The sequence below is a fragment of the Meles meles genome, chromosome 1 (genome assembly GCF_922984935.1).
Source record: "Meles meles chromosome 1, mMelMel3.1 paternal haplotype, whole genome shotgun sequence".
In the NCBI taxonomy this organism is placed as follows: Eukaryota; Metazoa; Chordata; class Mammalia; order Carnivora; family Mustelidae; genus Meles; species Meles meles.
The window spans coordinates 137,667,430-137,695,205 of NC_060066.1; the positions used below are offsets into that span (position 1 = coordinate 137,667,430).

Below are 27,776 nucleotides of genomic sequence, written 5' to 3' on the forward strand. Positions count from 1 at the left end.
ACATCTAGACCAATGAAATAGAATAGCACTCCCAAGAAATAAACCCTCACATATATGCTCAGATGATTTTTGACAAGGGTGCTAAGACCATCCAGTAGGGAAAGGTCTGTCTTTTCAACAAATGATGCTGGGAAAACTGGATATTCAGATGCAGAAGAACAAAGTTGGACCCTTTTTTAATATCATATGCACAATATAAGTCAGAATGGATCAAACATTTAAATGTAAGAACTAGGGCGCCTGGGTGGCTCTGTGGGTTAAGCCGCTGCCTTCGGCTCAGGTCATGATCTCAGGGTCCTGGGATCGAGTCCCACATCGGGCTCTCTGCTCGGCGGGGAGCCTGCTTCCCTCTCTCTCTCTCTGCCTGCCTCTCTGCCTACTTGTGATCTCCTGTCTCTCGCTGTCAAATAAATAAATAAAAATAAAAAAAAAATCTTTAAATGTAAGAACTAAAACAGTAAAACTGTTAGATGAAAACATTGGACAAAAAGCTTGGAATTAGATTTGACAATGACTTTTTGGATTTGACACTAAAGGTTCAAGTAACAAAAAGACAAAATAGACAAATTGAACTTTGTGAAAATTTAAAAATTTTGCACATCCAAAGACACTCTCAAAAGTGGGAGAAGATACTTGCAAAGCATGTGTTGGATAAATGATTAATATTCACAGTGTACTGAGGAGAACTAAAACTCAGCAGCAAAAAACACAAGTGGATTCAAAAATTGGCAAAGGACTTGAATAGACATTTCTCCAAAGAAGAAATACAAATGACAATAAGCACATAAAAAGATGCTCAACATAGGTATAATATAGATGAATCTGGGGGACTTTAAGCTGGGTAAAATAAGCTACTCACAATGGTACAAATACTGTGTGATTCCATATATATGATGTACTTAATGTCAGAGTTATAGAGATAGAATGTAAAATGGTTGTTGCCAGGACCTGGTGAGAGAAATGGGTTTTCTTATTTAAGGGTATAGAATTTCAGTTGATGAAAAGAACAGAACAATGGACATGATGGTGATGGCTGTACAACATTTTAAGTGTATTTAATACCACTGAACTGTGTAGCTGAAAATGGTTATGATGGTAAATTTTGCTATGTGTATTTTATCACAGTAAAAAAAGTTATTGTGAGTTAAATTTTATATATAGTAAATAATAGGTTTTTCTCCTTTAAGGGAGAATTTGATTTTTGACAGCTCTAAGTTTTGGAGGCCTAGGTTTTTAGTATTAGGAGTAGTTAAACTTGTTATTAACATTTTTGGCCCAGAGTAAGATCTAAAAATAACTTGGTGGGAATAACTTTTGTATGGCCTATAAATTTTTGTAAAGATAATTTTATACTTACAGTAGTATATATGTAGTACATTGCATTTGTCATTTCTTACTCTTCTACAGTTAGTGACAGTTCTTCAGTTTTTCAGTTTTATCTTTCATGACCTTGATATTTCTGAAGTGAGCCAGTTAGTGGGTTTGCTGATTTGAGTTTGATGATTTCTCTTGATTAGATTGAGGATATACATTCTTGGGAAGGATATCATGAAGGTGAGGTACCCTCCTCAGTGCATCTTAACAAGGGGTGCTTGATATCAACATATATTATTAGTAGTACTAACCTTGATCAGTTAGTTCAGGTGCTGTCAAGATACTGTAGTACAAATCTACTGTTTTTCCCTTGGTAATATCTAAATATTTTGAGAGATACTTTAAGACTGTGCTTTTTACTTTTTACCTACTAATTTTACCTTCCACTGGTTTTTCTTGCCTGTGGGGGTTTTCTTGCTTATGGGGGAATTCTAATGGTGATTTTTAATTTATTTATTTTTATTATTACTATTTTTTCATGGTGATTTTTTATTTGCCTCATTCTTTCTATGTTCAGGAATCCTTTTGTTGGAAAGAGCTGTTCCAGGACACCTGGAACAGAGTGGCTCAGTCAGTTAAATGTCTGCCTTTGGCTCAGGTCATGATTTCAGGGTCCTGGGATTAAGCCCCACATTATGCTCCCTGCTCATTTGGGGAGCCTGCTTCTCCCTCTCCCTATGCTCTCCTCCTACTTGTTCTGTCTCACTCTCTCAAATACATAAATAAAATCTTTAAGAATAAAAAAGAGTTGTTCCTCTTCCCCCATTATAACTTTTAACACCATTTTTAGTACCTTTTTTTTTTTTTAGTTGAAGTGGATTTTAACCATTGTATTTTAATCTGAGGAAGAATGATAGTTCTTTTTATAAGTTTAGGGCTAAATAGAATCTGTAAACTCAGTTCTTAAATGCCTTATGTATTTCACTTTCTAAAGTTTATTTGTGTGTGGTTCTCATTTTTGTTATTTGTGAAATAGTTTTTTAGGTAAGAATCCATGTAATTATTCAGATTATTTTTCTAATATCAAGTATCTCAATTTGTAAGTTGGGGGTACTTACTGGAATTATATTTTGTGTTAATAAATAGGTTAAAATTTTATAATTTAGTAACTAAATAAAAACATATCCTTAATTTTTTTTTTTTTCCTTCTTAGGCTTGAAAAAGAATACACTACAATAAAAACTAAAGAAATGGAAGAGCAAGTCGAAATTAAAGTAAGCATCTCAGGACTTTTTTAAAGTGCCAAACATAAACTTATTAAAGTCAGTCATTTGGTTATATTGGTATATCTGTTTCCTATAGCACATTTAACAGCGATGTTTGTTATTACTTACTGATGAATTTATTTATCATCCCTCTACGTTATAGTTAAAAATAGATATTTCAAAATCCAGAATAATGCAACAAGTGGTTTTCATTCTAGTGTGAGAACAGCTGTTTCTAGACTTGTTGGTGGGTCGTCAAGAGAAAATACTTCTACGGGGAAGATAATGACCACTTCATTTAAGCATGTTTTTAAAAATGCGGAGAAGTCTATCTATAATGTACATAGACTAGCAGCAGTGTAGTCTGAGTACACCAAATAGAGCAAATCATTGCATCAGAACTAATTACAGCTGCCTTAGAGCTTCAGGAAACTTGGGCTAATTTAATTTTCTAATCTCTAAGCAAAGGTTATACTTTTGAACTCTCCACAGGAACGAAGGTATCTTGCCAATTTTGAGGGATATATAAATTTCTATGTATACCTTAAAATTTTTATTTGTACCCCCTGTAGGTCAGAAGTTCTTAAGTTGAGGATCTTTGGCGTTATTCAGCTGGAAGTTAAGGAAAGTTCTATAGGTTTTATGTTGACATTTCAGGATGGAGATAATGAGTAGAAGCAGGAGTTAGTGAAGAAACTCAGTGACTCGCTGATCCAATTTCTTATCTCTTTGTCTGTTCTGAATCTCCCCCTTCCAAAAAAAAAAACAAAACCCCACAAAAAACATAAAAGAACAAGTTTTGAGTGACTCTCCCCCTTTTTTTAAAAACTCTTTATTTGGATGTGTCTGAGTTTTGACTTGAACCTGGCAAGACATTAGATGACCACCTTACTTAACGATTATTTAGCCGTGACTTAATCACTTTTGCTATAAAGTACCTCTTCACTACTCACATCTACAGGCCCTTTTTACAAGTAAGGGAATGAGTTTTATGAAATTGGTATTTTTTTTTGCTATGGTCCTTCTCAAAAGCCTCAAGCCTTCTCAGAGAAACCTCTCCTTTGTTTCTGTGTGACCTCTCTCTCATCTATTTCCCTTTTCTAGATGTTGTATTTTCATTTCTATCAGTGTTCCCTATTAATTGGAAATAGATACTTTTACATTTTTCAGAGAGAAAGGAAAGACCCTTGTGGTTGTTTATCCCTCCTTTTTAAAAATTATGTCACCCAATGCTGCTCTACTATTTGCTTTTCTTTTAGGTACCATGAGTAAGAGTAACATTAAATCATACCCTCCACTTCAACCTACTGAAAGTAGAAAAGTACGTCATCCTGATGAGTGGGGAGAGAGTATGGGTTATCGCATACCACGAATATTCGGAACTGCAAATCAAGAATCTGAGGATGGGAAGCCATCCTGTTCATTTCACCATGCTATGTCATTGCAAAAAAAAAAAAAAAATCACAGTTCTATGAACAATCTTTGCTCTTAAAGAAGTTTCTTCTTAAAATTAAATCACATGAATAGTAGGAATACCAAGAGGCCTTTCTGAAAGATCTTTAGCACAATTTAGCTTGTATTTGCAGTTTTTCTGAAACTTCAGTTTTGGGAGAAATTTATAGTTAATATACCTCACAGAATCCTTCTGAATGCCAGTTCCATGTGTCTTGGGAAAAAACAGATGGCACAAAGTGTTTATAGAGTTGAAACTGGGGGGTGAAGGAGAATGAAAGTTCAAAAAGTTAGTATCACATTGGGTAAATAAAATCTGCTGATCTCAAAGGTAGTTTGTTCTTTTTACGAAATTTTGTTTCAACATAGTTTTTTCTTATTCTCAAACCATTTTCATCTCCTTCTTTACTCCTCCTGCCACCGAAAAGGGCAAAGCCGTGACCATTTTTGTAGTACTGCACTATCTTTTTTTTACTTTATATAAGCTTGGGTATGTCTGATTTTTTACTTGGACCTGGCAACTCATCTCAATCATAATCAAATGACCACTGCCTTTACAGATAGTTAGCCATGTATTATTGGAGGCTTTCTCTAAAATGGGAAATGCCACTTCCTTAGTCACACTGTCTTCCCTTCTTTCCAGGGTCCCTTGTAAAAACAACGGAATGAGCTCTCTTAAACTAATGCTTTCTTGCCTTAGTCCTTCTCAAAGCCTTCAGAAAGATAATCTTAAACTGTTTTTTATATAGGCAAACGGTATGATTAACAAATTATTTGATGTTTTGGTGTGGAAGTAAAAAATCTGCCATTGATAAAGTTTTTTGTTTTTTTTTTTAACTTAAAATTCTAAGACCTTTGGGTTGTGGACCTTTTTGTCTAAGAATTATATCTGGAAGCTCCATGATGAAGGTGTAACTTTTAAGTACTTTCCAACCCTTTTCTGAAAGTGTTACAGAAAGATTTTGATAATAATTGTTTTATATGGAGAATCTTACATTTTATTGTGTGAAATTTTTTATTAATAGAAACGGCTTTCTTAGTATCCTTTTCCAATCTATTGATCTTTCAGGTGAGGGGGAGTAGGTAAGAAAAATTAAAATTCTAGTTTATATTAGAGTACCTCACAAATCTGTAAAGAAAACCTTTATTCCCCCACTCTATTTAAGACTGACAGTTGAGCTGATGATCTAACATTCATATTTAAATTTTGTGCTTTGGGATGTAGAGATTTAAGCCCTGCAAATGGGAAGAGTTAGAGATTCTGACTGCTTTTTAGTCAGAAGTTCAATTTTTTTTTAAATTTAAAAATTATGAAGTGTTCCAGATATGCTGAAAAAGAGAGAATAATATAAAAACACTTGTGTATTCACTGTCTGGTGTAAAAAAGGAAAACATGAGAAATGTTATATGAGTCATCCAGGCGTTACATTTAACAATCAGTATGAAGTGTTAGTATTGACACATTTATTTAACACTTAATATGTAAGGCGTCATTTACATGTATCGTCTACTTTTATTCTTTTAATAACCTTATGAAAGGGTTCTTTTCCTTGTCTTTTTGAGCTTCAAAAAGCTCACAAAATATGCTAGTGGTCACATTGCTAGAAAGTGGTGAAAGTCAAGGATTTGAAATCTGATTTATGTTTTTCTAAGACCCATACATACTCGTCAATGTATACATTGTGCTGCTTTCCAAAAAAGACTTAATACATTGTGATGTAAGAAAGATTCAGATGCCCATTTTTCTGTGGCATCATAAACTTTCAATAAAAAATGAATGGCTATATAATAATACCAATGGGGGTGATACAGTAACGTAGTTTATTCAAGTCATCCATTTACTAGGTATTTGTAGAACCTACTACATGTCCAAACACTATTCTAGGCACTTGAAACATTTTGCTGAAATAGACCAATTTCTGCCCTCATGGAGCTTACATTCTAGTATGGGAGTCAGACAATAAACAGAAAAGTAAAATATATAATATTTTGATGAGGTTAAGTGTTAAACAGAGAAAAGAATACCTCTGGGGGCGCCTGGGTGGCTCAGTGGTTTAAGCCGCTGCCTTCGGCTCAGGTCATGATCTCAGGGTCCTGGGATTGAGTCCCACATCAGGCTCTCTGCTTGGCAGGGAGCCTGCTTCCCTCTCACTCTCTCTGCCTGCCTCTTTGCCTATTTATGATCTCTCTCTGTCAAATAAATACATAAAATCTTTAAAAAAAAATTCTCCTTAAAAAAAGAATACATCTGGGAAGAGAGAGTAAAATGGTGGTGTTTGGATTGAAAATTTAGAGAAGTTGACTAGATTACTTTTGAATAAATAGGTGAAGGAAGTGAGCGAGCTAGATAAATAGATATCTGGACGGAGAGTAGGAATGTGCCTGATGGACAGTCAGGAATGTGGCCAGGAAGAAATAGTAAGGAAACCATTGTGGATGGGACAGTATACATGATCAGGAAAGTAACAGGAGCTGGCTGTTGTTGAACATGTCAAGATTTTGTCTTTGAACCTAGAAAGCCATTTGGGTTTTCAATGGAGAAGAAGGTATGCTGAGAGTACATTGCAGGGGACTGGAAGACTAATAAAGGCTGATGAAGTACTGCAGGCTACAGATGATGGTGGCTTGGACTGAGGTGGTTAGAAGTGATTGGATTCTGAATAGACTTTAAAGATAAAGCTGACAAGTTGATTGTGGAGGTATGAAAGAAATAGGAATTAAGCATTTTGGCTTTAGTAGGGAGAAAGTTGCAGTTCCCAGGACCTGAGATGGAGAAGTCTGCAGGAGGTTCTGCTTTGGGAAGGAGTATCAAGAGCCTAGTTTGAGATATTTTAAGAATCAGATGCCGAGGAGATATTCAGAGTAGCTTCTTGAATATTCAGGGTTGAATTTAAGATAGGGCAGGCTCAAAATATAAATTTGGAAGTTATTGGCAGAATGATGATAGTAAAAGCCTTTAGAGTGGATGACATTACTTGGGGAATGAGTGTAGATGAGAGAAGAGAGTTCAAGAATGGAGCCTGATCGTAAGCCAACATTTAAGTTAGAAAGATGAGAGCAAAACAGGAGAACACAAAGGAAGTCCAAGTGTCCTAAAGGCATGAGAAAAGAGAGTTTTAGAAAGAGAAGGATTTTTCTGTCAGTGCTAGAGTGTTCTTTTGAGTTAAGGATGGAGAAATAATCATTGAATTTGTCAGCATGGAGGTAAGCTGGAAAAGAGCAGAGAAATAGTGGGAACTAAAACTTGATTGAAACTAGAAAAAAATGGAGATAGGGAGTATAGATATCTTTCAGGGAATTTGCTATAAAGAAGAGAGAAATAGAACAGTAGCTTAGAGAGGGTCATGATGTTAAGGAGATTTTGATTTTTCTTTACTTTTTATTAAGATGGGAAAAATAACTATGTTTTCATGGTGATAACCAAGTAGGAAAAACTGGTGATGTGTGAACGGCAGGGGGTAATTGCTAGGGTCAGCGTGGTTTGGGATTTAGCCCATAGTAGGAGATTAGGTCTCCTAGTGTGGATAGTTAATTCATAAGAACAAGAGAGAACCTAAAATATATGGGGAAAATGTAGGTAAGAGGTAGGATGTAGTTATGGGAGCTTGCAAAGTTTTGTTCTTACTGCTTCAGTTCTTTCAGTGAAATCGGAAACAAGATTGTTAGAGTGACAGTGGGGTGAAGGGATCCTGATTTGAAGAAAGAGGAACAAGTATGAATTAGGGGTCTGAAAGGGTGAGACAAGGCATGGTCTAAGGAAATACATTATTGCTGCTAGAGCACATTAGTAGTCCAACTGAATTTAATTAAACTGAATTAATTTAAACAAACTTCATTGTTTTATTTTCCTTCAATTATATTTACCAACATAGGCACAGACACAGAGTTGTCAGTATGTTAACCCAGAGTGGTGGTTTTATCAGGCAAGCATGCTGTCTCCTAAGGAAGAGTGGGCAGAGTGGAGGATAAAAGAAATGGAACATCTATAATGATAGGAAATTATATTTTATAAAGGGGGAAGAGAGCACATCAGAGTGAGGGACAATGGAAAGTTGGTAGGATCAATGGATTGTCTCAACGAGGAAGATTATTGCCTTTGGGTTATTTCATAAAATGAATAAGAATAAAATGGCAAGAATAAAGTGAGTTGTTAGAAACTGAAATTTCCCCATTTGGGGATATTTAGTTCTATTGTTGTTTTTTTTTTTAAATCATTTTTCACCATTAAAAATAGCACGTATAGTTAGCATGTTTGTATATAAAGTTTTCGGCACCTTATGTTTTCTTACCCAGTTGTAAAGAGTAGAATTATTGAATTATAGGATATTGGTATTTTTCAGTAAATTTCCTAAAGAGTATTTCCAGGGTATGTTCTTTTTGGCAGCGAGTTTCCATTCCACTAACACCTTGCTTACATTAGGTATTTCATTTTTGCTCTCGCTCTTCATTTTCTCTTTTCTAATTTTTTTTTCTTTTTTCTAATTTGATAGGTCAAAAGTCTCTCCCTCTTTTTTTTAAGTATGTATCTGTCTTCCTCTTTATGGTTTTCACTTTAAAGTTTAGAAAACACTCTTCATTTACTCTGGCAAATGTAATTAAAAAGATAGGTACTCAAAAAAATTATCATTCAATCAAATGATAGATTTTAGTCATCAATTTTCCTGTGTATCAAACTATCTTAGAAAAAGGGTGCCCGAGTGGCTCAATTGGTTAGGCGACTGTCTTCAGCTCAGGTCATGATCTCAGGGTCCTGGGATGACCCCAGGGTCCTGGGATTGAGCCTCACATCAGGTTCCCTCTGCTCTGCAGGGAGCCTGCTACTCCCTCTCCCTTTCCCTCTGCCTGCCGCTCCCCCAGCTTGTGCTCTCTCTCTCTCTCTCTCTCTCTGACTCTAATAAATAAATAAAATCTTAAAAGAAAATAAATTTAACTTAAAAAAATTTATATATCTGGGGCGCCTGGGTGGTTCAGTGGGTTAAAGCCTCTGCCTTCGGCTCAGGTCATGATCCCGGGGTCCTGGGATCGAGCCCCACATCGGGCTCTCTGCTCGGTGGGGAGCCTGCTTCCTTCTCTCTCTCTGCCTGCCTCTCTGCCTACTTGTGATCTCTCTCTGTCAAATAAATAAATAGAATCTTTAAAAAATATATATATATATATATATATCTTAGAAAAAGAAATTCCACTTAAAATAGGAATAAAAACATCTAGGAAATAGGATAGAACCTAATAAATTATCACTGAAAAACTTGGCATAAAGGCATTTAAAAAGGGTGAATGAAGGGGAGGGACAAAAAGAACTCTGTGTTAAATGAAGTTATGATATCCCCCATCAAATACACATTAACAAGTCCAGTCATTTAATTTCTTCTGATTTTGAAGAGCATTAAAAAATTCTAAAGAATAGTTATAAACAAAAGACAAAAATTGTAAAATAGTCTCTTTGGTTAGGTTTATTCCTAGGTATCTTATAGTTTTGGGTGCAATTGTAAATGGGATTGACTCCTTAATTTCTCTTTCTTCAGTCTTGTTGTTGGTGTACAGAAATGCAACTGATTTCTGTGCATTGATTTTATATCCTGACACTTTACTGAATTCCTGTACAAGTTCTAGCAGTTTTGGAGTGGAGTCTTTTGGGTTTTCCACATATAGTATCATATCATCTGCGAAGAGTGATAGTTTGACTTCTTCTTTACCAATTTGGATGCCTTTAATTTCTTTTTGTTGTCTGATTGCTGAGGCTAGGACTTCTAGTACTATGTTGAATAGCAGTGGTGATAATGGACATCCCTGCCGTGTTCCTGACCTTAGCGGAAAAGCTTTCAGTTTTTCTCCATTGAGAATGATATTTGCGGTGGGTTTTTCATAGATGGCTTTGATAATATTGAGGTATGTGCCCTCTATCCCCACACTTTGAAGAGTTTTGATCAGGAAGGGATGCTGTACTTTGTCAAATGCTTTTTCAGCATCTATTGAGAGTATCATATGGTTCTTGTTCTTTCTTTTATTAATGTGTTCTATCACATTGATTGATTTGCGGATGTTGAACCAACCCTGCAGCCCTGGAATAAATCCCACTTGATCGTGGTGAATAATCCTTTTAATGTACTGTTGAATCCTATTGGCTAGTATTTTGGCGAGAATTTTTGCATCTGTGTTCATCAAGGATATTGGTCTGTAGTTCTCTTTTTTGGTGGGATCCTTGTCTGGTTTTGGGATCAAGGTGATGCTGGCCTCATAAAATGAGTTTGGAAGTTTTCCTTCCGTTTCTATTTTTTGGAACAGTTTCAAGAGAATAGGAATTAGTTCTTCTTTAAATGTTTGGTAGAATTCCCCTGGGAAGCCGTCTGGCCCTGGGCTTTCTATACACAGAAAATTATAAAGTACTCATGAAAGAAATTGAGGAAGACACAAAAAAATGGAAAAATGTTCCATGCTCCTGGATTGGAAGAATAAATATTGTGAAAATGTCTATGCTACCTAAAGCAATCTACACATTTAATGCAATCCCTATCAAAATACCATCCATTTTTTTCAAAGAAATGGAACAAATAATCCTCAAATTTATATGGAACCAGAAAAGACCTCGAATAGCCAAAGGAATATTGAAGAACAAAGCCAAAGTTGGTGGCATCACAATTCCGGACTTCAAGCTCTATTACAAAGCTGTCATCATCAAGACAGCATGGTACTGGCACAAAAACAGACACATAGATCAGTGGAACAGAATAGAGAGCCCAGAAATCGACCCTCAACTCTATGGTCAACTAATCTTCGACAAAGCAGGAAAGAATGTCCAGTGGAAAAAAGACAGCCTCTTCAATAAATGGTGCTGGGAAAATTGGACAGCCACATGCAGAAAAATGAAATTGGACCACTTCCTTACACCACACACGAAAATAGACTCCAAATGGATGAAGGACCTCAATGTGAGAAAGGAATCCATCAAAATCCTTGAGGAGAATGCAGGCAACAACCTCTTCGACCTCAGCCGTAGCAACATCTTCCTAGGAACAACGGCAAAGGCAAGGGAAGCAAGGGCAAAAATGAACTATTGGGATTTCATCAAGATCAAAAGCTTTTGCACAGCAAAGGAAACAGTTAACAAAACCAAAAGACAACTGACAGAATGGGAGAAGATATTTGCAAACGACATATCAGATAAAGGGCTAGTATCCAAAATCTATAAGGAACTTAGCAAACTCAACACCCAAAGAACAAACAATCCAATCAAGAAATGGGCAGAGGACATGAACAGACATTTCTGCAAAGAAGACATCCAGATGGCCAACAGACACATGAAAAAGTGCTCCACGTCACTCGGCATCAGGGAAATACAAATCAAAACCACAATGAGATATCACCTCACACCAGTCAGAATGGCTAAAATTAACAAGTCAGGAAATGACAGATGCTGGAGAGGATGTGGAGAAAGGGGAACCCTCCTCCACTGTTGGTGGGAATGCAAGCTGGTGCAACCACTCTGGAAAACAGCATGGAGGTTCCTCAAAATGTTGAAAATAGAACTACCATTCAATTCAATAGAATACCAATTCAATAGAATTGACCCAGCAATTGCACTACTGGGTATTTACCCTAAAGATACAAACATAGTGATCCGAAGGGCCACGTGTACCCGAATGTTTATAGCAGCAATGTCTACAATAGCCAGACTATGGAAAGAACCTAGATGTCCATCAACAGATGAATGGATAAAGAAGATGTGGTATATATACACAATGGAATACTATGCAGCCATCAAAAGAAATGAAATCATGCCATTTGCGACGACGTGGATGGAACTAGAGCGTATCATGCTTAGTGAAATAAGTCAATCGGAGAAAGGCAACTATCATATGATCTCCCTGATATGAGGACATGGAGAAGCAACATGGGTGGGTAGGGGGATAGGAGAAGAGTAAATGAAACAAGATGGGATTGGGAGGGAGACAAACCATAAATGACTCTTAATCTCACAAAACAAACTGGGGGTTGCTGGGGGGAGGTGGGATTGGGAGAGGGGGAGTGGGCTATGGACATTGGGGAGGGGAGGCGAACCATAAGAGACTATGTACTCTGAAAAACAACCTGAGGGTTTTGAAGGGTCAGGGGTGGGAGGTTGGGGCAACCTGAGGGTTTTGAAGGGTCAGGGGTGGGAGGTTGGGGGAACAGGTGGTGGGTAATGGGGAGGGCACGTTTTGCATGGAGCACTGGGTGTTGTGCAAAAAGAATGAATACTGTTACACTGAAAAAATAAATAAAAGGAAAAAAAAAAGAAAAAAAAATTGTAAAATAGTATTCATGCCTGACTTCAAGAATATTATGAGCAATCCTTATCATTAATCAAGTTTTTGGTATTATGCTGTCTCATTAATTCTTCCCATGTCATTGTAGGTTTTATTACTCTAATATTCTAGGTGAGAAAATGTATGGTCTACAATATTGAGCAACAGTAAACATAATGAACAGGTGTTAATTTTGTAGTGAGGATTTGAGCCTAAACCTACCTAACTTCAAAACCCACTCTCTTAACTAATTTACTATACTAGTACTTAAGGTTAGGGGAAGATAAACAAGACAATATAAGGATGGGGGAAATTAGCTCCACCAGACATTAAAGGGGATTACAAAGCTATAATTAACAAAATATTGTGGTGCTAGTCCAAAAAAAGGATGGAAACACTGGAAATTTAATAGGTAATCCTGAAATAGTCTTTAATAACTGATAAAGTCTATTATATTTATCAATTTATGATGAAATCGATGTCACATACATGGGGAATTGGTTTATTTAAAAAGTGATATTCAGACATTTGGGTAGATGTTTGGGGAAGAAACCAATTTAGATTTTTATTTATAGCAAAATTTGAGAAGATTTAAAGGGAATGGAGAGAGAAACCCAGGTAAATGTTTTCTAAGTTTTGTAATATTTTAACATCATTTCTATTGTAACATTAACTATATTTACTCAGTTGTCTGAACTTTCTAATAAGTCATTTAGGATAAGCAAAATTTTATTTTTTTGGTAAAGTATGTTAAGAACATTTTGAGAATCACGTTTGTTTCTTTGGATTTGCAGATTTTAAAACCATTTAGTAATTGCTTATTTGTCTAGACCACTGTGCTACACATAATAAAACAGCCAAGAAATGAGAAACATTTTCTTCTCAAATTTAAGCTATTTTGTAGTCAGAAATCACACATAAAGTAATAATTGATTTCTTTTTCAAAAAAAATTTTTAATAGTTGATTTCTAATTATTAAAATATATTCTAAGTGAATAGAACAAGAAAATCTAATTTGCAAATCTTTATAATAACTCTGATTTATTTGTTCCAATTTGTGATTTACTTAATAAGATATAATAATTAATAGAATCTTTATTTCCTTGGTATGAGACTTTTTTGTTATGTAAACTATATTTTAGCCTTTACTGGAAAAATGATAGTTTGACAATAGAAATTTCTGAGGAAACTTTTTTCTTTTTTTTTTTTAAGATTTTATTTCTTTGAGAGAGAGCGTGAGAGAGCACGAGAAGGGAGAGGGTCAGAGGGAGAAGCAGACTCCCTGCTGAGCAGGGAGCCCGAGGAGGGACTCCATCCTGGGTCTAGGATCATGAACTGAGCCAAAGGCAGTCAGTCACTTAACCAACTGAGCCACCCAGGGGCCCTTGAGGAAGACATTTTTAAAAGCAGGAAATTAGGCGATGGTAGGGTTGGAAGAAGGCTGGATTAAGTTCTGGGGTAAATTTGTACAAAAGGTAAGGGAAATTTGAAATTTCAATGATGGTAAAATGGAGAAGTAACTCCAAGGATTCTAAAATGAAAGTATAACATGTCAGGATTTATATGAAAATGTTAATGGAATATGCAAGAAGATGACTTTTTTATGTAGAGTGTTTTAGTTTTAATACTTAATAGTAATTTGATAGGGTTTGGGGGGTCAGATATTGAATGGTTAGGTGAAGATTTTTTTTTAAATCTGGTTTTACTTTCTTTTTTGTCATTTAAAGATTTATTGTATTTGAGAGAGAGAGTGTGTGGGAAGGGGGGAAAGGGGAGAGGGAGAAGAGAGTCTTAAGCACACTCTGTGCTGAGTGCAGAGCCTAACATGGTGCTTGATCTCAGGACCCTGAGATCAGGCCCTGAGCCGAAACCAAGAGTCAGTCTCTTAACCAACCGCACTACCCAGGCACCCCAAATCTGGTTTTGCTTTTTGAACTATAAGAAAATACTAGTAATCAGAACTGTTCATTTTTTTAAGTTTGGTATTTTTTAAAAAATTTTTACCCTTTTTTTGAGTAGGCTCCATGTCCAACATGGAGCTTTGATCTCATGTCCTTGAGATCAAGTCCCATACTCTACCAACTGAGTCAGCAAGGTACCTCCATTTTTTTTTTAAGGTCACAACAACTCATAAATAATTAATTCAATGAAAACAACTCAATCTTTATATTTTCAGAATGTAAGGAATTTTGTAGCTTTGCATATATAAGGCATAGATGAAGGCTGGTCTAGTTCTGAATATCCTATGAGCTGCCTTTTTCAGATTTCTTATTTGTTTATTTGATAAACATTTGAATACTGTTTGTGTAGATAGTATCTGTAGGAGGTAAATGAGTTAGAGTCTTTTCTATCTAATGGGGATGTTAAGACAGATAAGAAAATGCTGTTTATGAGTCATGGTAGGTACTTTAAAGAAAGGGGTTATTTCTACATGTACTGTAGCTTATTATTTTTTTTTAAAGATTTTATTTATTTATTTGATAGAGAGAGAGATCACAAGTAGGCAGAGAGGCAGGCAGAGAGAGAGGAGGAAGCAGGCTCCCTGCGGAGCAGAGAGCCCGATGCGATGCGGGGCTCTATCCCAGGACCGTGAGATCATGACCTGAGCCGAAGGCAGCGGCTTAATCCACTGAGCCACCCAGGCGCCCCTGTAGCTTATATTTAAAATTCAGTCACAGCTGGAGTGATAAATTTCATTTCCTTTACTATATATTTCCTACTCTGAGCTTATAGGAGTTTGACAGACAGTAATGTAACCAACCATTCCTTAGCTTTCCTATTTATAAAAGGTGGTATATTTTAAGGATTACGATTTAAGTATCTTTTCCTCAGGAATGCTTGCAAACAAACCTCTTTTTTTGTTGTTTCTTTTTTTTCTTTTTTCCTTTTTTTTTTCCAGAGGTTACGCACAGAAAATAGACTTTTAAAACAGCGCATTGAAACATTAGAAAAAGTAAGTAAATACCTACTTATGCAAGTTTCTGTTGAATGCACAGTACTATTTTCTGTTTATTTCAATAAAGTTACAAGAAATCTATCGTGTCTCCAAAGTTGTGATATTAACTGCTTAGCTTGCCTAGCTTACCACTTAACTAAATAACTTGTCATTAATAAAAACTGATCACTATGAGTCCTTAAGCTTTTAAAGTTTTAATTAAGGTTATTATTAGAGTAACATTGATTTGTTTTCTTTACATATAATCTCTAAGAAGTACATTCTTTAGAGGTAGCCTAATTGAGAATTCATTCTATATAGTATTTTAAAAATGACTTTCAAATGTTACCCTGACTTTCTAGCCACATATTAAATGTGTCAGTGATTCCTTTAAGGTCTAGGATTCCTTTTAGTTTAGTCAGAATGACTGACGGATTTCTCATATGTAAATTCACCATGGTGTTGATTTTCAATTAAAATTAAATTAAACATTTGGTTCTCAAACTTATTTTGATACTACTTATTACCTCTTTCTTCCTTTCTGTTTCATATAAAATAACTGGGCAAATGTGGAAAGTTTTGCATTATTTTTAATATTGTGCTTTTGATACAATGTCTATTACAGTTCTGATGCTATAAGAAAATATTGAGTAATGAAATTATAGTCTAAGAGTTTTGGTTTATTAAAAGAAAACCTGAATTCACAAAGTCTTTTGGTGTTTGGAAGGGCTTTTTTTTTTTTAAACAAAAGATGAGAGTAAGTAGGTTAATAAATGATATGGTTAAAATCTTCCTTGAAAATCTACAGATCAGTATTCAAGAGAGAAAACATGAAGATATGGATAGTTTGGTTATTTGTCTTTTGTTTGAAAGCATCACACCACACACAAGGATAGGATGTTTATTTTATATCTTTTGGTTGTATAATAATTTCAGGTACATTATATTAAATCAAAAATAGTTTTCCTGTATTTCCTTCATCTTATTAGAGTTGCTTTGAGAATAATTTTACTCTTTTGGTGACTCTGTAAAAAACATTGAGCTTATTCTAGTTAAGTTGTTCTAATTGCATATTTTTTTTCCCACTCAATACTCAGTTTATAATATCTGTCTTCTTAGGGAGTCTTTTATCTTTGGAATGAGCTATTTTCACAGAGAAAATGTTTTTATTTAACTGAACCGTCAGAAAGATAAAGGTGCTGTAGGAAAGTGTTAAGTTTGGATTTTACTTCTAGAAAATTAGGTACCTTTCTACTGGCTTACATAGCCTAGGTCTGTCCTGTAGTGCTTCGAATTCTATAAATACTTATGTATCAGTTAAATTCTGTAACCAAAATGTTTAATTATTGAGTTATTGCTATAGTTTATTATGGTGAGCTCATTATTTTCACTTGTCATATTTTCCTTGCTTTGCTTCTTTGGAAGTTGCTGTTATACAAATTGCTGTCACACTTTATAAGTGAAATTGCTTACTCAAATTCCTTCTCCCTTTCCTATAAGTTGTTTGACAATATGGCTGATTCCAAACATGAAGACTTAAAAGTATGCTTTAAAAAGAAGCTATTTGCTTGTCTCAAATGATGAAGAACATCTTGGAATTTGTGTTTGGTCTTCTAGAAGCATATGATTTTCTGTAGTCTATCCTTATTTTGATATATTTTTCTTAAAGGTTAAGAATAATGAACACAGTAAATAGTCTTAAAATCAAATCTAAATATCTTAATTACAATGAAAAGTAGATGGAATTTGGGTATGCTTTGTTTCTTCTTATTCCTAATTTTATGCACCTTTATTTTATTTCTTTCTCTTAAATTTCTATCTGAATTTTTCCTTTTGTAGGAAAGTGCTTCCTTGGCAGATAGATTGATACAGGTATAGTTTTTGTTTGTTTGTTTGTTTGTTTTTTAGCATTTTCTCTAACTTTACTTCTAAGGAAAGTCCTAAACCTAGAAATTCACACTTTAATGCATGAATTTTACATGCATTTTTCTAGAAATAATTTTTTGGGCTGGTATATATGTGTGTAAACTTAATTTTTGATAACAGTGTGTTATCTTGGTTTATTAAACATCTTTTGCACGTTTTGAAGCTAACCTTATTTATTCCAAAATGCCAATCAGTGGATTCTGCGAAATTAACTGCTGTACACTGAAAATTTTAGTCCTGCATGTACAACTCAGTAATATTGCATGAATTGAGAATTTTTATTGACTGAACGAAGAATTGTTCTTAAGATTATCAGATAATTTTTTAAATTTAGTTTCCCAAAATTTGCTGGAGCAATAATGAGCTGCTGGTTAATAATTACTTAGGTTGTTCTATTCTCTGAGGTTATTATTTTTTTAACATGTCACAGTAAATAATTAAACCTCACAAAGGCAGTCTTTCTTGACTCTATCCTAAATTGCTTTACACACACACAAATTATGTCCTAAGGGACAAGTGACAAGAGCCCAGGAGGCTGAGGAAAACTACCTCATAAAACGGGAGTTGGCCACCATCAAACAGCAGAGTGATGAGGCCAGTGCTAAACTGGAGCAAGCTGAAAATACCATCAGGAAGCTCCAGCACCAACAACAATGGGTAAGGAGTCTGGTAGTGCTTTTTCTCACCTTTCTCATCCCCCTTCCCTTTAAGCTTTTTTATTTTTATTTTTTTTTTTTTAAGCACAACTTCTGTGCTCTTGTTTTAAGTAATTTTGTTTTCTACTTTAATTGAATTCTTAATCAATTTTATATTCTGTAATACTTAGGGGTCTTATTGTTGTCTAAAGACTCTTCATTCTAACATTCTTTCTCTGTCCACACGGTTTTGTTAGAAATAGGTAATATTTTCTTTTCTTACATTATATTTTAAGTAACAGAAAATAAGTGATGTTGGTCAGACCTGCTTCTTAGGTTTTAGAAATCTGTTTCATATTGGTATTTTACCATGGGTAATTTTTGATTCTTAACTCCAGCTAGTTCTTGTTAATTGTGCAGATGAAATATTATCCAACATGAAGAATATGTGTAATTATCTCACTAAAGTTTGATAATGTGGGGATTTATGTCTTATGAAAAACTACAGCCTTAACTTCCTACATCAAGACCTCAAATTATGGTTTAAGATATATGTTTACATCTTTTTAAGAGGAGAGAATTTCAAAATGAAAAAATGAATTTTTAACAAGTTATGTTAACTAATTTAGGTTACTAAACAGCTATTCTCAGGTATCTTGCAGCTTAGACAGCATTTTCCACTGGCAAATTCAGACTAGTATAATCTTAATCAAGGATATGAGGGCTAAAAAGAAAAGCCAGTTGTTTATTTTTAAAAAGATATTGTTTCTTGTTTCAGTTTTCTGTTCTCAGGAGTTAGACTGTAACAGGAGTAGGCAGAAAAAGTTATGTTAAATCTAGAACTCTACATGGGTCAGGAAGGCAAATAGAATTACTTCAAAGTTGGACATTACTTTTATTCAGTAAAATTAAGAAACACTATCATAACCTGGCTATGGATATCAAAAACTGAAAGCAAGAAGAAATTGACAATTGAAAAAAAATAATTTTTTTTCTATAATGTTAATGAAGATCATTAAGAAAAATGAATAGAAAGGTGGTAAAAGAATATTAAAAAGTTGGGAACGCAAATGTTTTGTCCTGCCTTTGTATGAAGTGTCAATATCAAAGCATAAAAAATGGAAGAAACAGAATTGGGGGTTTCTGTTTAGGATTGGTTAAACTGAGTTATCAATGTAATGTGCTTTTGTTATAGGGAAAGATAGTGTTATGTTTTCATGTAGCATAAGCTACAGTCATAATCCGTTAGAATCACGAATTACTAGCTTTTTTTGCATGCTTTTTCAGATATTGAGACTTTTAGGACATAAAAATAAGAAAGCTTCTTTATGATGAAAAAGGTAAAATGGGCAAGTAAAAATGGCCAGAATGAACTAAAACTTTAGAAAATAAAATATAACAAAAGAATCTCTGTGCTGTTTCAGAGACAAGATAGACTCACATTGTAGAGCTAAAATATAACAAGTAGAATGCAGATCTTTACTTTGATTTTGTTCACATTTTTTTCTCACTTGGCAGACATTCTTCTAAACTGGAATAAAATGTAAAACAAACATAAAAGCAGTGATGTACAAAACAGGCAAAAGTAACAGAGCCTTGGTTAAATTTCTAACTTCAAAGCAAATGCATATTTCTAGATAATAAAATAATTTGCAAAATACAGGAATACAGGAATATTATTGTCTTTAAAGGATTTTAGAAAATAAGAGATACTGAAGACTTTGAGGTGGGCAAAACATAGCTCTTTAAATAATAATGTTTAGATATCTGAAAAAAGAACCAGTGACTTTGATGATGCTTCATTAAAAATTCCTAGAACATCTGGTTTGTAAACAATCGGAAAAGTGACTTTTACTCTTTAAAAGGGAATTTACTATATATAAGTCAAAACTGACTTCGTTTCTGCAGTAAAGAAAAACTTTAAAATGCCATAAGTGTAGTTTTAAAAGTAATTTGTTAGGTACTCTCATGATATCTTTCTGGTTAAGGTAGAGAAATAGAGATGAAAATAGTAAACTTAATTGGTTTTATATATGATTAACTATGTCAAGAGGTTATCCATGTTGAAGCAAAAATACATCAGAGATGTCTTTGTCTCCTAAACCTATGCTTCCAAGTATTTTAATGTTATTAAACCCTTATATTCAAGGTATGTTTAATAATTTTATACATGAAATATTTTAGAAATGTAGCTAATACATTACACAGTGAATAAAGATTCCAAAATATATTTAAAGTATATTCAGGGGCGCCTGAGTGGTTAAGCATCTGCCTTTAGCTCAGGTCATGATCCCAGGGGATCGAGTTTTGGTGTAGGGAGGCTGCTTCTCCCACTGCCTCTGCCCCTGCCTCTCTTTCTCTCTTTAATCTCTCTCTTTGTCTCTCATGAATAACTAAATGAAATCTTTAAAAAAAAAAGTATATTCAGAATAAGAAACAAAAATAAAAGATTATTTTATAGAAATAAATCTATAGCCTTGCCCTTAATTTTCAAATTCAGAGAGATGTCTTAGTGATGCTTTATATAACAAAGACCTAGGAATTTTAATTGATAGGAAATCAGGAATTGGCCAGTAATGCAATACAGTTTACCCTCCCCACCCCCATCCCAAGTAGTCTTCCTGGAAGATCCAATTTAATTCTAAGTAACTTGCAGAAAAAAAATTTGTAGTGTTGTTTTTCGTTTGAAAACCAAAACTCGGGGTGCCTGGGTGGCTCAGTGGGTTAAAGCCTCTGCCTTGGGCTCAGGTCATGATCCCAGGGTTTTGGGATCGAGCCCCACATCAGGCTCTCTGCTCACCAGGGAGCCTGCTTCCTCCTCTCTCTCTGCCTGCCTCTCTGCCTACTTGTGATCTCTGTCAAATAAATAAATAAAATCTTAAAAAAAAAAAAAGAAAAAGAAAACTAAGACTCATGTGCATTGTCTACACACTGCATTGTGGCCAGTGTAGGAAAGATTGTGGCAGCTCTGGATATTTTTAGACTGTACTAAAGAAGACTTTATGAGAACATCTTAGATAGAGTCATTTACAAGTATTTGAGGAGTGATCTTATGGAAATGTGATTAGCCTTTTTTGATATTGCTTCAGAGGGCAGAATGTGTTTAAGGTCCATGGATACAAAATCTTACTCATTGGAATTTTGACAAAAGGAGTAGTTGCTTTGCAAAGTAGTGAGCATACGAGTGGTAGGAAGTGAACTTATGTTGCTATATGTTTTGATTTCAACCTTCCAATATAACCTCATGAATATTTCAGAACTCAGAATAAAGGTTTCAAACCTTTATTCCAGGAGGAGGTATTGAATTACCAATACAGTCATCCACCACCATCACCCTCTATTACAGTAGTGTCATTTTATATGATCTAAAGAGCTTTGGATTTCATTTATGGGACTGAATTCTAGCCAGACTGTTTCGCTAATTGTGTGACTTTTGATATTCAAGGACTCAGTTTTTTTTTCTCTAAAATGATTACATAGGGCTAGACCACCTCAAGTCTCTGACTATTTAAATGAACTTTACTGAAGTATAATTTACATGCAATAAAATTCATCAGATTTAAGTGTATAGTTTGATGTATTTTAACAACTGTATCTAGTTGCATAACCATCACCACAATCAAAATACAGATTATTTCTATCCCCCCAAATTTTTTATCATTCCCTTTGCAGTCATCTCTCCGCTTCCAGCAACCATTCTGCTGTCACTGTAGTTTTACCTTTTTAAGAATTTCATATAAATGGAATCATTAAGGTATGAGGCTTTTGTGTCTGGCTTCTTTCAGTTAGCATATTCACTCTTTTTTGGCAATTTTATTCTTTATTGTGGTAAAAAAGATAAAACATAAATTTACCATTGAAGTGCACAGTTCAGCGGCACTAAGTACATTTACAGTGCTCTGAATAATAACCAGCATTTATTTCTTGAACTTTTTCATCATCCCAAACAGAAGGCTTGTACCTATTAAAAAATAGTTTCCCTTTCTCCTTCCCCTGATAATCTCTATTCTACTTTCTGTTGCTCGTATGAATTTGCCTCTTCTAGGTAACTGATATAAGTAGAGTCATATAGTATTTGTCCTTTTGTGTCTAGCTTATTTCACTTAGCATAATATCTTCAGGGTCATCCCTTTTGTAGCATGTATAATAATTTAATTAGTTTTTATGGTAGTTGCATAATACTCAGTTTTATGTTTATACCACATTTTGTTTATCTATTCATCAGTTGATGGTCATTTTGGTTTTCTGCCTTTTGACTATTATGAATAATGCTGCTGTGATCATTAACATACAAGGATCTGTTTGAATCCCTGTTTTTAATTCTTTGGTATATATCACTAGAAGTGGGGTTGCTGGATCATATGGTAATTCTGTTTAACTTTTTGAGGAACCACTAAACTGCTTTCCACAATGGCTGTACCATTTTACATTCCCACCAGCAATGTACAAGAGTTCTAATAAATTTCTTTACTTCCTCACTAACTCTTGTTATTTTTTGGTTTTTTGGGGGGTTTTATATCTTGCTTTTTAGTAATAGCCATCCAGTAATTGGAGGTGATGTTTCATTGTAGTACCTAGGAATACATTTAACCAAGAAGATGAAAGACTTGCACTGAAAACTATGAAAAAACAGTCCATGTTTATGGATTAGAAGACTTAATATTGTTAAGATATCAACACTACCCAATATGATCTACAGAGTTCTGTCTTTTGCAAAATTCTGTTTTTTGTTCTTATGAAATTCATATGGAATTGCAAGGAGCCCTAAATATTAAAAACAATCTTAAAAGAGAAGAATGGAGTTGCAGAACTCACACCCCCAGTTTGAAAACTTACTACAATGCTAAAGTAATCAAAACAATATGATACTTAAAAGTTCTCATCACAAGAGAAATTTTGTAAACTTATGGTGATATGTTTAATAGACTTACTGTGGTGATCATTTCACAATATAAACAAACATTAAATCTTTACATTTTATACCCGAAACTAATATATTATATGTCAGTTGGCCTCAAAAGTTTTTTTTAAATGAAGAAAGGACTTGAATAGCCCTTTCTCCAAAGAGGATATACAAGTGGACAACAGGTATATGAAAAAACACTCAACATCATTAGTCGCTAGGGAAATGCAGACCGCAATGAGGTACCAATTCACACTCACTAGAATAGCAATTAAAAAAAAAAACAGTTGGCAAGGAGATAGAGAGATTGGAACCCCTGTACACTGCTGGTGGACATATAAAACAGCCGCTGTGGAAATTTGTGGCTCCTCAAAAAGTTAAACATGCAGTTATCACATGATCTGCAATTCATCTTCTGGGTGTGTACCCCAAAACAGTGGAAAACTGGTATTGAAATAAGTATGTGTACACGTTTGTAGCAGCATTATCCACAAAGAAGTGGACATAGCCCAAAAGTCTTTCAGTGGAAGAATAGATAAACAAATTGTGGTATATGCATACAATGAAATAGTCAATCACAGAAAGGATTGAAGTACTTACAGATGTATAGTAAAGCAACTATGGATAAACCTCCAAAACCTTAAGCTAAGTGAAAGAAGCCAGACACAAAGAACACATATGATTTCATTTATATGAAGTAACCAGAACAGGTAAATCCGTGCAGACAGAGAGCAGATTGGTGTTTGCCAAAAGGTTTAGTGGGAAAGGGCGAGAAACTGCTTAATATGTAAGAGATTTTACTTGGGCTGATGGAAATGTTCGAGAACTAGGTAGAATTGGTAGTTACAGAACATTTTGAATATCCTAAATGCCACCTAATTGTTCACTTTAAAATGATTGTTTGAATTTTGCCTCCATAAATTGTTTAAAGAAAGAGACGACAGGAATGAAGGTGTGTATTAGGCTCAAAGAAATAACACCTTTAGTTTGAGTGATTGCAGTAGATGGTGGGAATAAGGAGAATGTATTACGTCGCAGTCCTGGAACCCATTGGTTAAGGTCAGGGTAGGATCAGAAGCAAGTGAGCTAGCTTTGTATGAAGAACCTGAGAAGAATGAGGGCTCCCTCGGGGCTGGGGCTGGGCATGTCTTAATTGTGGTCACGTTGAGATGAATATTGGAAATTAAATAGCTTAATAGTTAATGAGGGTGACTCCCTCACAGTGAATTTTTAGGAGTGAAGGATCAAGGTGGTCTGCCTATAACTGCTGGATACAACATACTAGTTACAATTGGGGAAATAATGGAAAAAGATGGAAAAAAGATGCACTATGCAAACACTAAGCGGAAGGCTGGAGTGTTTGTACTTACATCTCATAAAGTATACTTCAGAACAAGAAATAGTTCCTAGAATAGAGAAAATCATGATGGTTATAGGGTCAGCTCACAAAGAACATGTAACTATCTTATTTAGGATTGTGTGTGTTTATAAATACATGTCTCCTAACGTGTGTGCTCCTAACAATAGAGGAGTGTGAAGCTGGACTGATAGAACTGAAAGGTGAAATAGACAAATCCACAGTTATGGTTGGAGTCTTCAGTACATCCCTGTGAAATAGACAAATGCACAGTTATGATTGGAGTCTTCAGTACATCCCTGTACTTCAGTACATCCCTGACTCAGTAACAGATGAAACAAGTAGTTGGAAAATCAGTATAGACGTAGAAGACCTGTGCAAGGTTATCAGCCAACTTGACCTGCTTGTCCATTTATGCAACACTCTACCTAGTAACCTTAGAATACATATTCTTTTCAAGTGCACATAGAACATTTACAAAGATCATATTCTGGTCCATAAAACAAATGTTAACAAATTTAAAGTTATTGAAATCATACAAAGTGTCTCCTTTGACTCTAACAGCATTCAGTTAGAAATTAATAATAGATATCTGGAAAATCCCCCAAATATTAGGAAATTAATACATTTTTATCCATGTATCAAAGAGAAAAATCTCAAAGGAAGTTAGAATATAGTGAATTAAATGAAGACACAACATTATCAAAATTTGTAGGATTCACCTAAGGCAGCATGTAGTGGAAAATTTATAGCATTGAATGCTTATATAAGAAAGGAAATAAGTCTCAAACCAATATTCTAAGGTTAAGAAACTAGACATATAAGAGGAAATCCAATCTAAAGCAGGTAGAAGGAATAAGAAAAAAAAATAGAAATCAGTGAAATTGAAAACAGTACGGAACGAAAATAGAGGGGCGCCTGGGTGGCTTAGTCGGTTAGCTATCTGCCTTGGTTGGGCTCAGGTCATGATCCCAGGGTCCTGGGATCAAGCCCCACATCAAGCTCCCTGCTCAGCGGGGAATCTGCTTCTCCCTCCCCCTCTGCCCCTCCCCATGTTCATGCTTTCTATCAGTCTCTGTCTCTCAAATAAATAAAATCTAAAAAACAACAGACAAAAATAGAGAAAATCCATGAAACCAAGTGTTGGTTCTTTGAAATCATGAATAAAGTTGATAAGATTTTGTTTAGACTGACTAAAGGGAGAAGAAACAGTAATCAATGTCAGGGATGACTGATTTCTGACAGATGGAGCCAAGTTGTCTTGTCTCATTTTCTGGAGTTGTTCTTCATGGTGTTATATTTCCTACAAATTAGATTGAGTTAAAAAATGTTAACATCTAGTGGTGGATAATGTTGTGAATTTTATTTTGCTTTAAATCAGAAAGCACATAAGTTGATCCTGCTGTAGTAATACTGACTTTGGTTACCATGCTGAGTTTGGTTACCACAGCCTCTCTGCCTTGTAAAGATAAGGTTTTTTCTATGCAACTATTAAGTGATCTTTTGGTAAATACTTCTGTATCAAATAAATATCTTCTATTCAGTTTTTACTTAATGGTTTTAGCATCCACTGACTGGGTTTCCAGAATGGTGTTTTCATATTTTCTAATATTTCCCTACACATACTAGCTAATGTTCCTCTATAAAGAGACCTTTCTCTTTTTTCCTCTTTAATCTCTTATACTCACTCACTATGGGCTCTCATATCACTCCAGATTCATGGACTTGTGTTTGTTCAATGTTTCATATGATTTTTAATTATTTTTAATGCTGTTGTTCTATAGTTATATGCCATACTTATTTCACAATAATATACAACTTTTGAGCAGCAATTTTTAAAAGGTAAATTTTTATTTTTAATTAATTTTGATTATTGATGTTCTTTAAAAGGCATTTCCTTCTCTCTCTCTTTTTTTTCTTCCTTTAAATATTATTTTAGAGGTGGTTGGGTGGCTTAGTTGGTTAAACATCTGCCTTCAACTCAGGTCATGATCTCGGTGTCCTGGGACCAAGCCCCACATTGGATTCCTGGCTCAGCGCAGAGCCTGCTTCTCTCTGTCCTCTCCACTTGCGCTCTCTCTTGCTATCTCTATCTCTGACTCTGTCTCTCTCTCAAATAAATAGAATCTTTTTTAAAAAAATTATTTTAGAGAGAGCACACATACACACAAGTGGGGGAGTAGCAAATTGGGAGGGAGAGGAAGGGGGAAGAATCTCAAGCCGACTCTGCACTGAGGTAGAACCTGACTTGGGGCTTGATATCACAACCCCAAGATCATGACCTGAGCCAGAACCAAGAGTTGGACACTCAACTGACTGAGCCGCACAGGCACCCCTAAAAAGCATTTCTGCAGTTGCAAATAATGATTGTCTTAGGACATTTTCATTTTATGCTGACCCTGATAGCTTGAATATGATATTGTTGGTTTTTGAAAATGATCTAGTGAATTTATTAGAAAATTTAGTATTTAGTACACTAAATAAAGTTTAATACTTAGTATTTAGTAATAGTATGTTAAATATTAAATATTGAACTAGCCATAAGATAAAACCAAGCATTAAGATTAAACCATTCCTTTAAGTATTTGTTTTACGTGTTCCATGCAGTACATAGAAGTAGAAGTGATCCAATGATATTTCATACAGTTACATGTTTGACTCTGACCCTTTTGAGTGTGGTGGGACATGAATAGATTTTTACACAAAATTTCCTGGTAACCAACTGTCCTTTAGTCTTGCTTGAGCTATTTAAAGGTTTTTTGCCCTATACATGAGTGCTTATCATTTAGGTAATTCTGAATAAGCAGTTTTGTCCAGCAGTTTGTTGGCTAGAATCAAGCATAAACAAGAATTTTAACAGTTAAAGCTGCTGAGTGCTAAAATGACTGACTTTTGAAGTTCTTGGGACCATTGGAAGTACTTAAGGGGAGGCTAGAAAAGGTTTCTTCTGACATTCCTTCCTTTTCCTATAATTCCAGAAGAAAACAGGAAAGAATTATGTGATACTTTGAAGAACCAAGGATTTGGGGCACCTGAGTGGCTCAGTTAGTTAAGTGTCTGCCTTCAGCTTCAGACCATGATCCTCAGGATCCTGGGATTGAGCCCATGTTGGGCTTCCTGGTAGTGGGGAGTCTGCTTCTCCCTTTGTCCCTCCCTGCTGCTTGTGCTTGCTTGCTGGCTCTCTGTCTCTCAAATAAATAAATAAAATCTTTAAAAAACAAAACAAAACAAGGATTTGATATGAGGAATAAAAACTAATCTTACTTAAAATGAACACACAAGTGGTGCCCAAGTGGCTCAATGGGTTAAGTCTCTGTCTTCAGCTCAGGTCATGATCTCAGGGTCCTGGGATCGAGCCCTGCATCGGGCTCTCTGCTCAGCCGGGATCCTGCTTCCCTCCTCCACCCCCACCCCCCGCCTGCCTCTCTGCCTATCTGATCTCTGTCTGTCAAATAAATAAAATCTTTAAAAATAATAAAATCAAATAAAATGAACACACAAATAAAGGTTAATAAACTAAAAACCAGTTTCTCAGTGGAAGTTGTGAAATCTAGATAATTTATTTTAGAAAAAGTGTTTATTCAGCAGCATTGGAAATTACTCCACACCTGATTTACCCAGTGGGTTTACTTGTCTTTATGAATATGGGAGTTAATGTTTAACATATCTTCGTGCTTTCTAAACCTTTAGCTCTACCTCAGTGACAT

At 35.0% G+C, this 27,776-nt stretch overlaps 1 protein-coding gene across 5 annotated transcripts in view; it reads left to right on the forward strand.

The window, feature by feature from the left end:
• The window catches only part of EVI5 (ecotropic viral integration site 5), a 200,666-nt gene that overhangs the window by 77,288 nt on the left and 95,602 nt on the right, over positions 1-27,776 (forward strand). For 3 of the 5 annotated variants that reach the window (XM_046014873.1, XM_046014881.1, XM_046014846.1), the window contains exons 10-13: positions 2,528-2,588; positions 15,213-15,266; positions 17,088-17,120; positions 17,685-17,831. In XM_046014873.1, the coding sequence (XP_045870829.1) occupies positions 2,528-2,588; positions 15,213-15,266; positions 17,088-17,120; positions 17,685-17,831 (295 nt within the window). The remainder of the gene's footprint in view (positions 1-2,527; positions 2,589-15,212; positions 15,267-17,087; positions 17,121-17,684; positions 17,832-27,776) is intronic. The other 2 variants (XM_046014855.1, XM_046014864.1) reach the window with 2 other exon arrangements.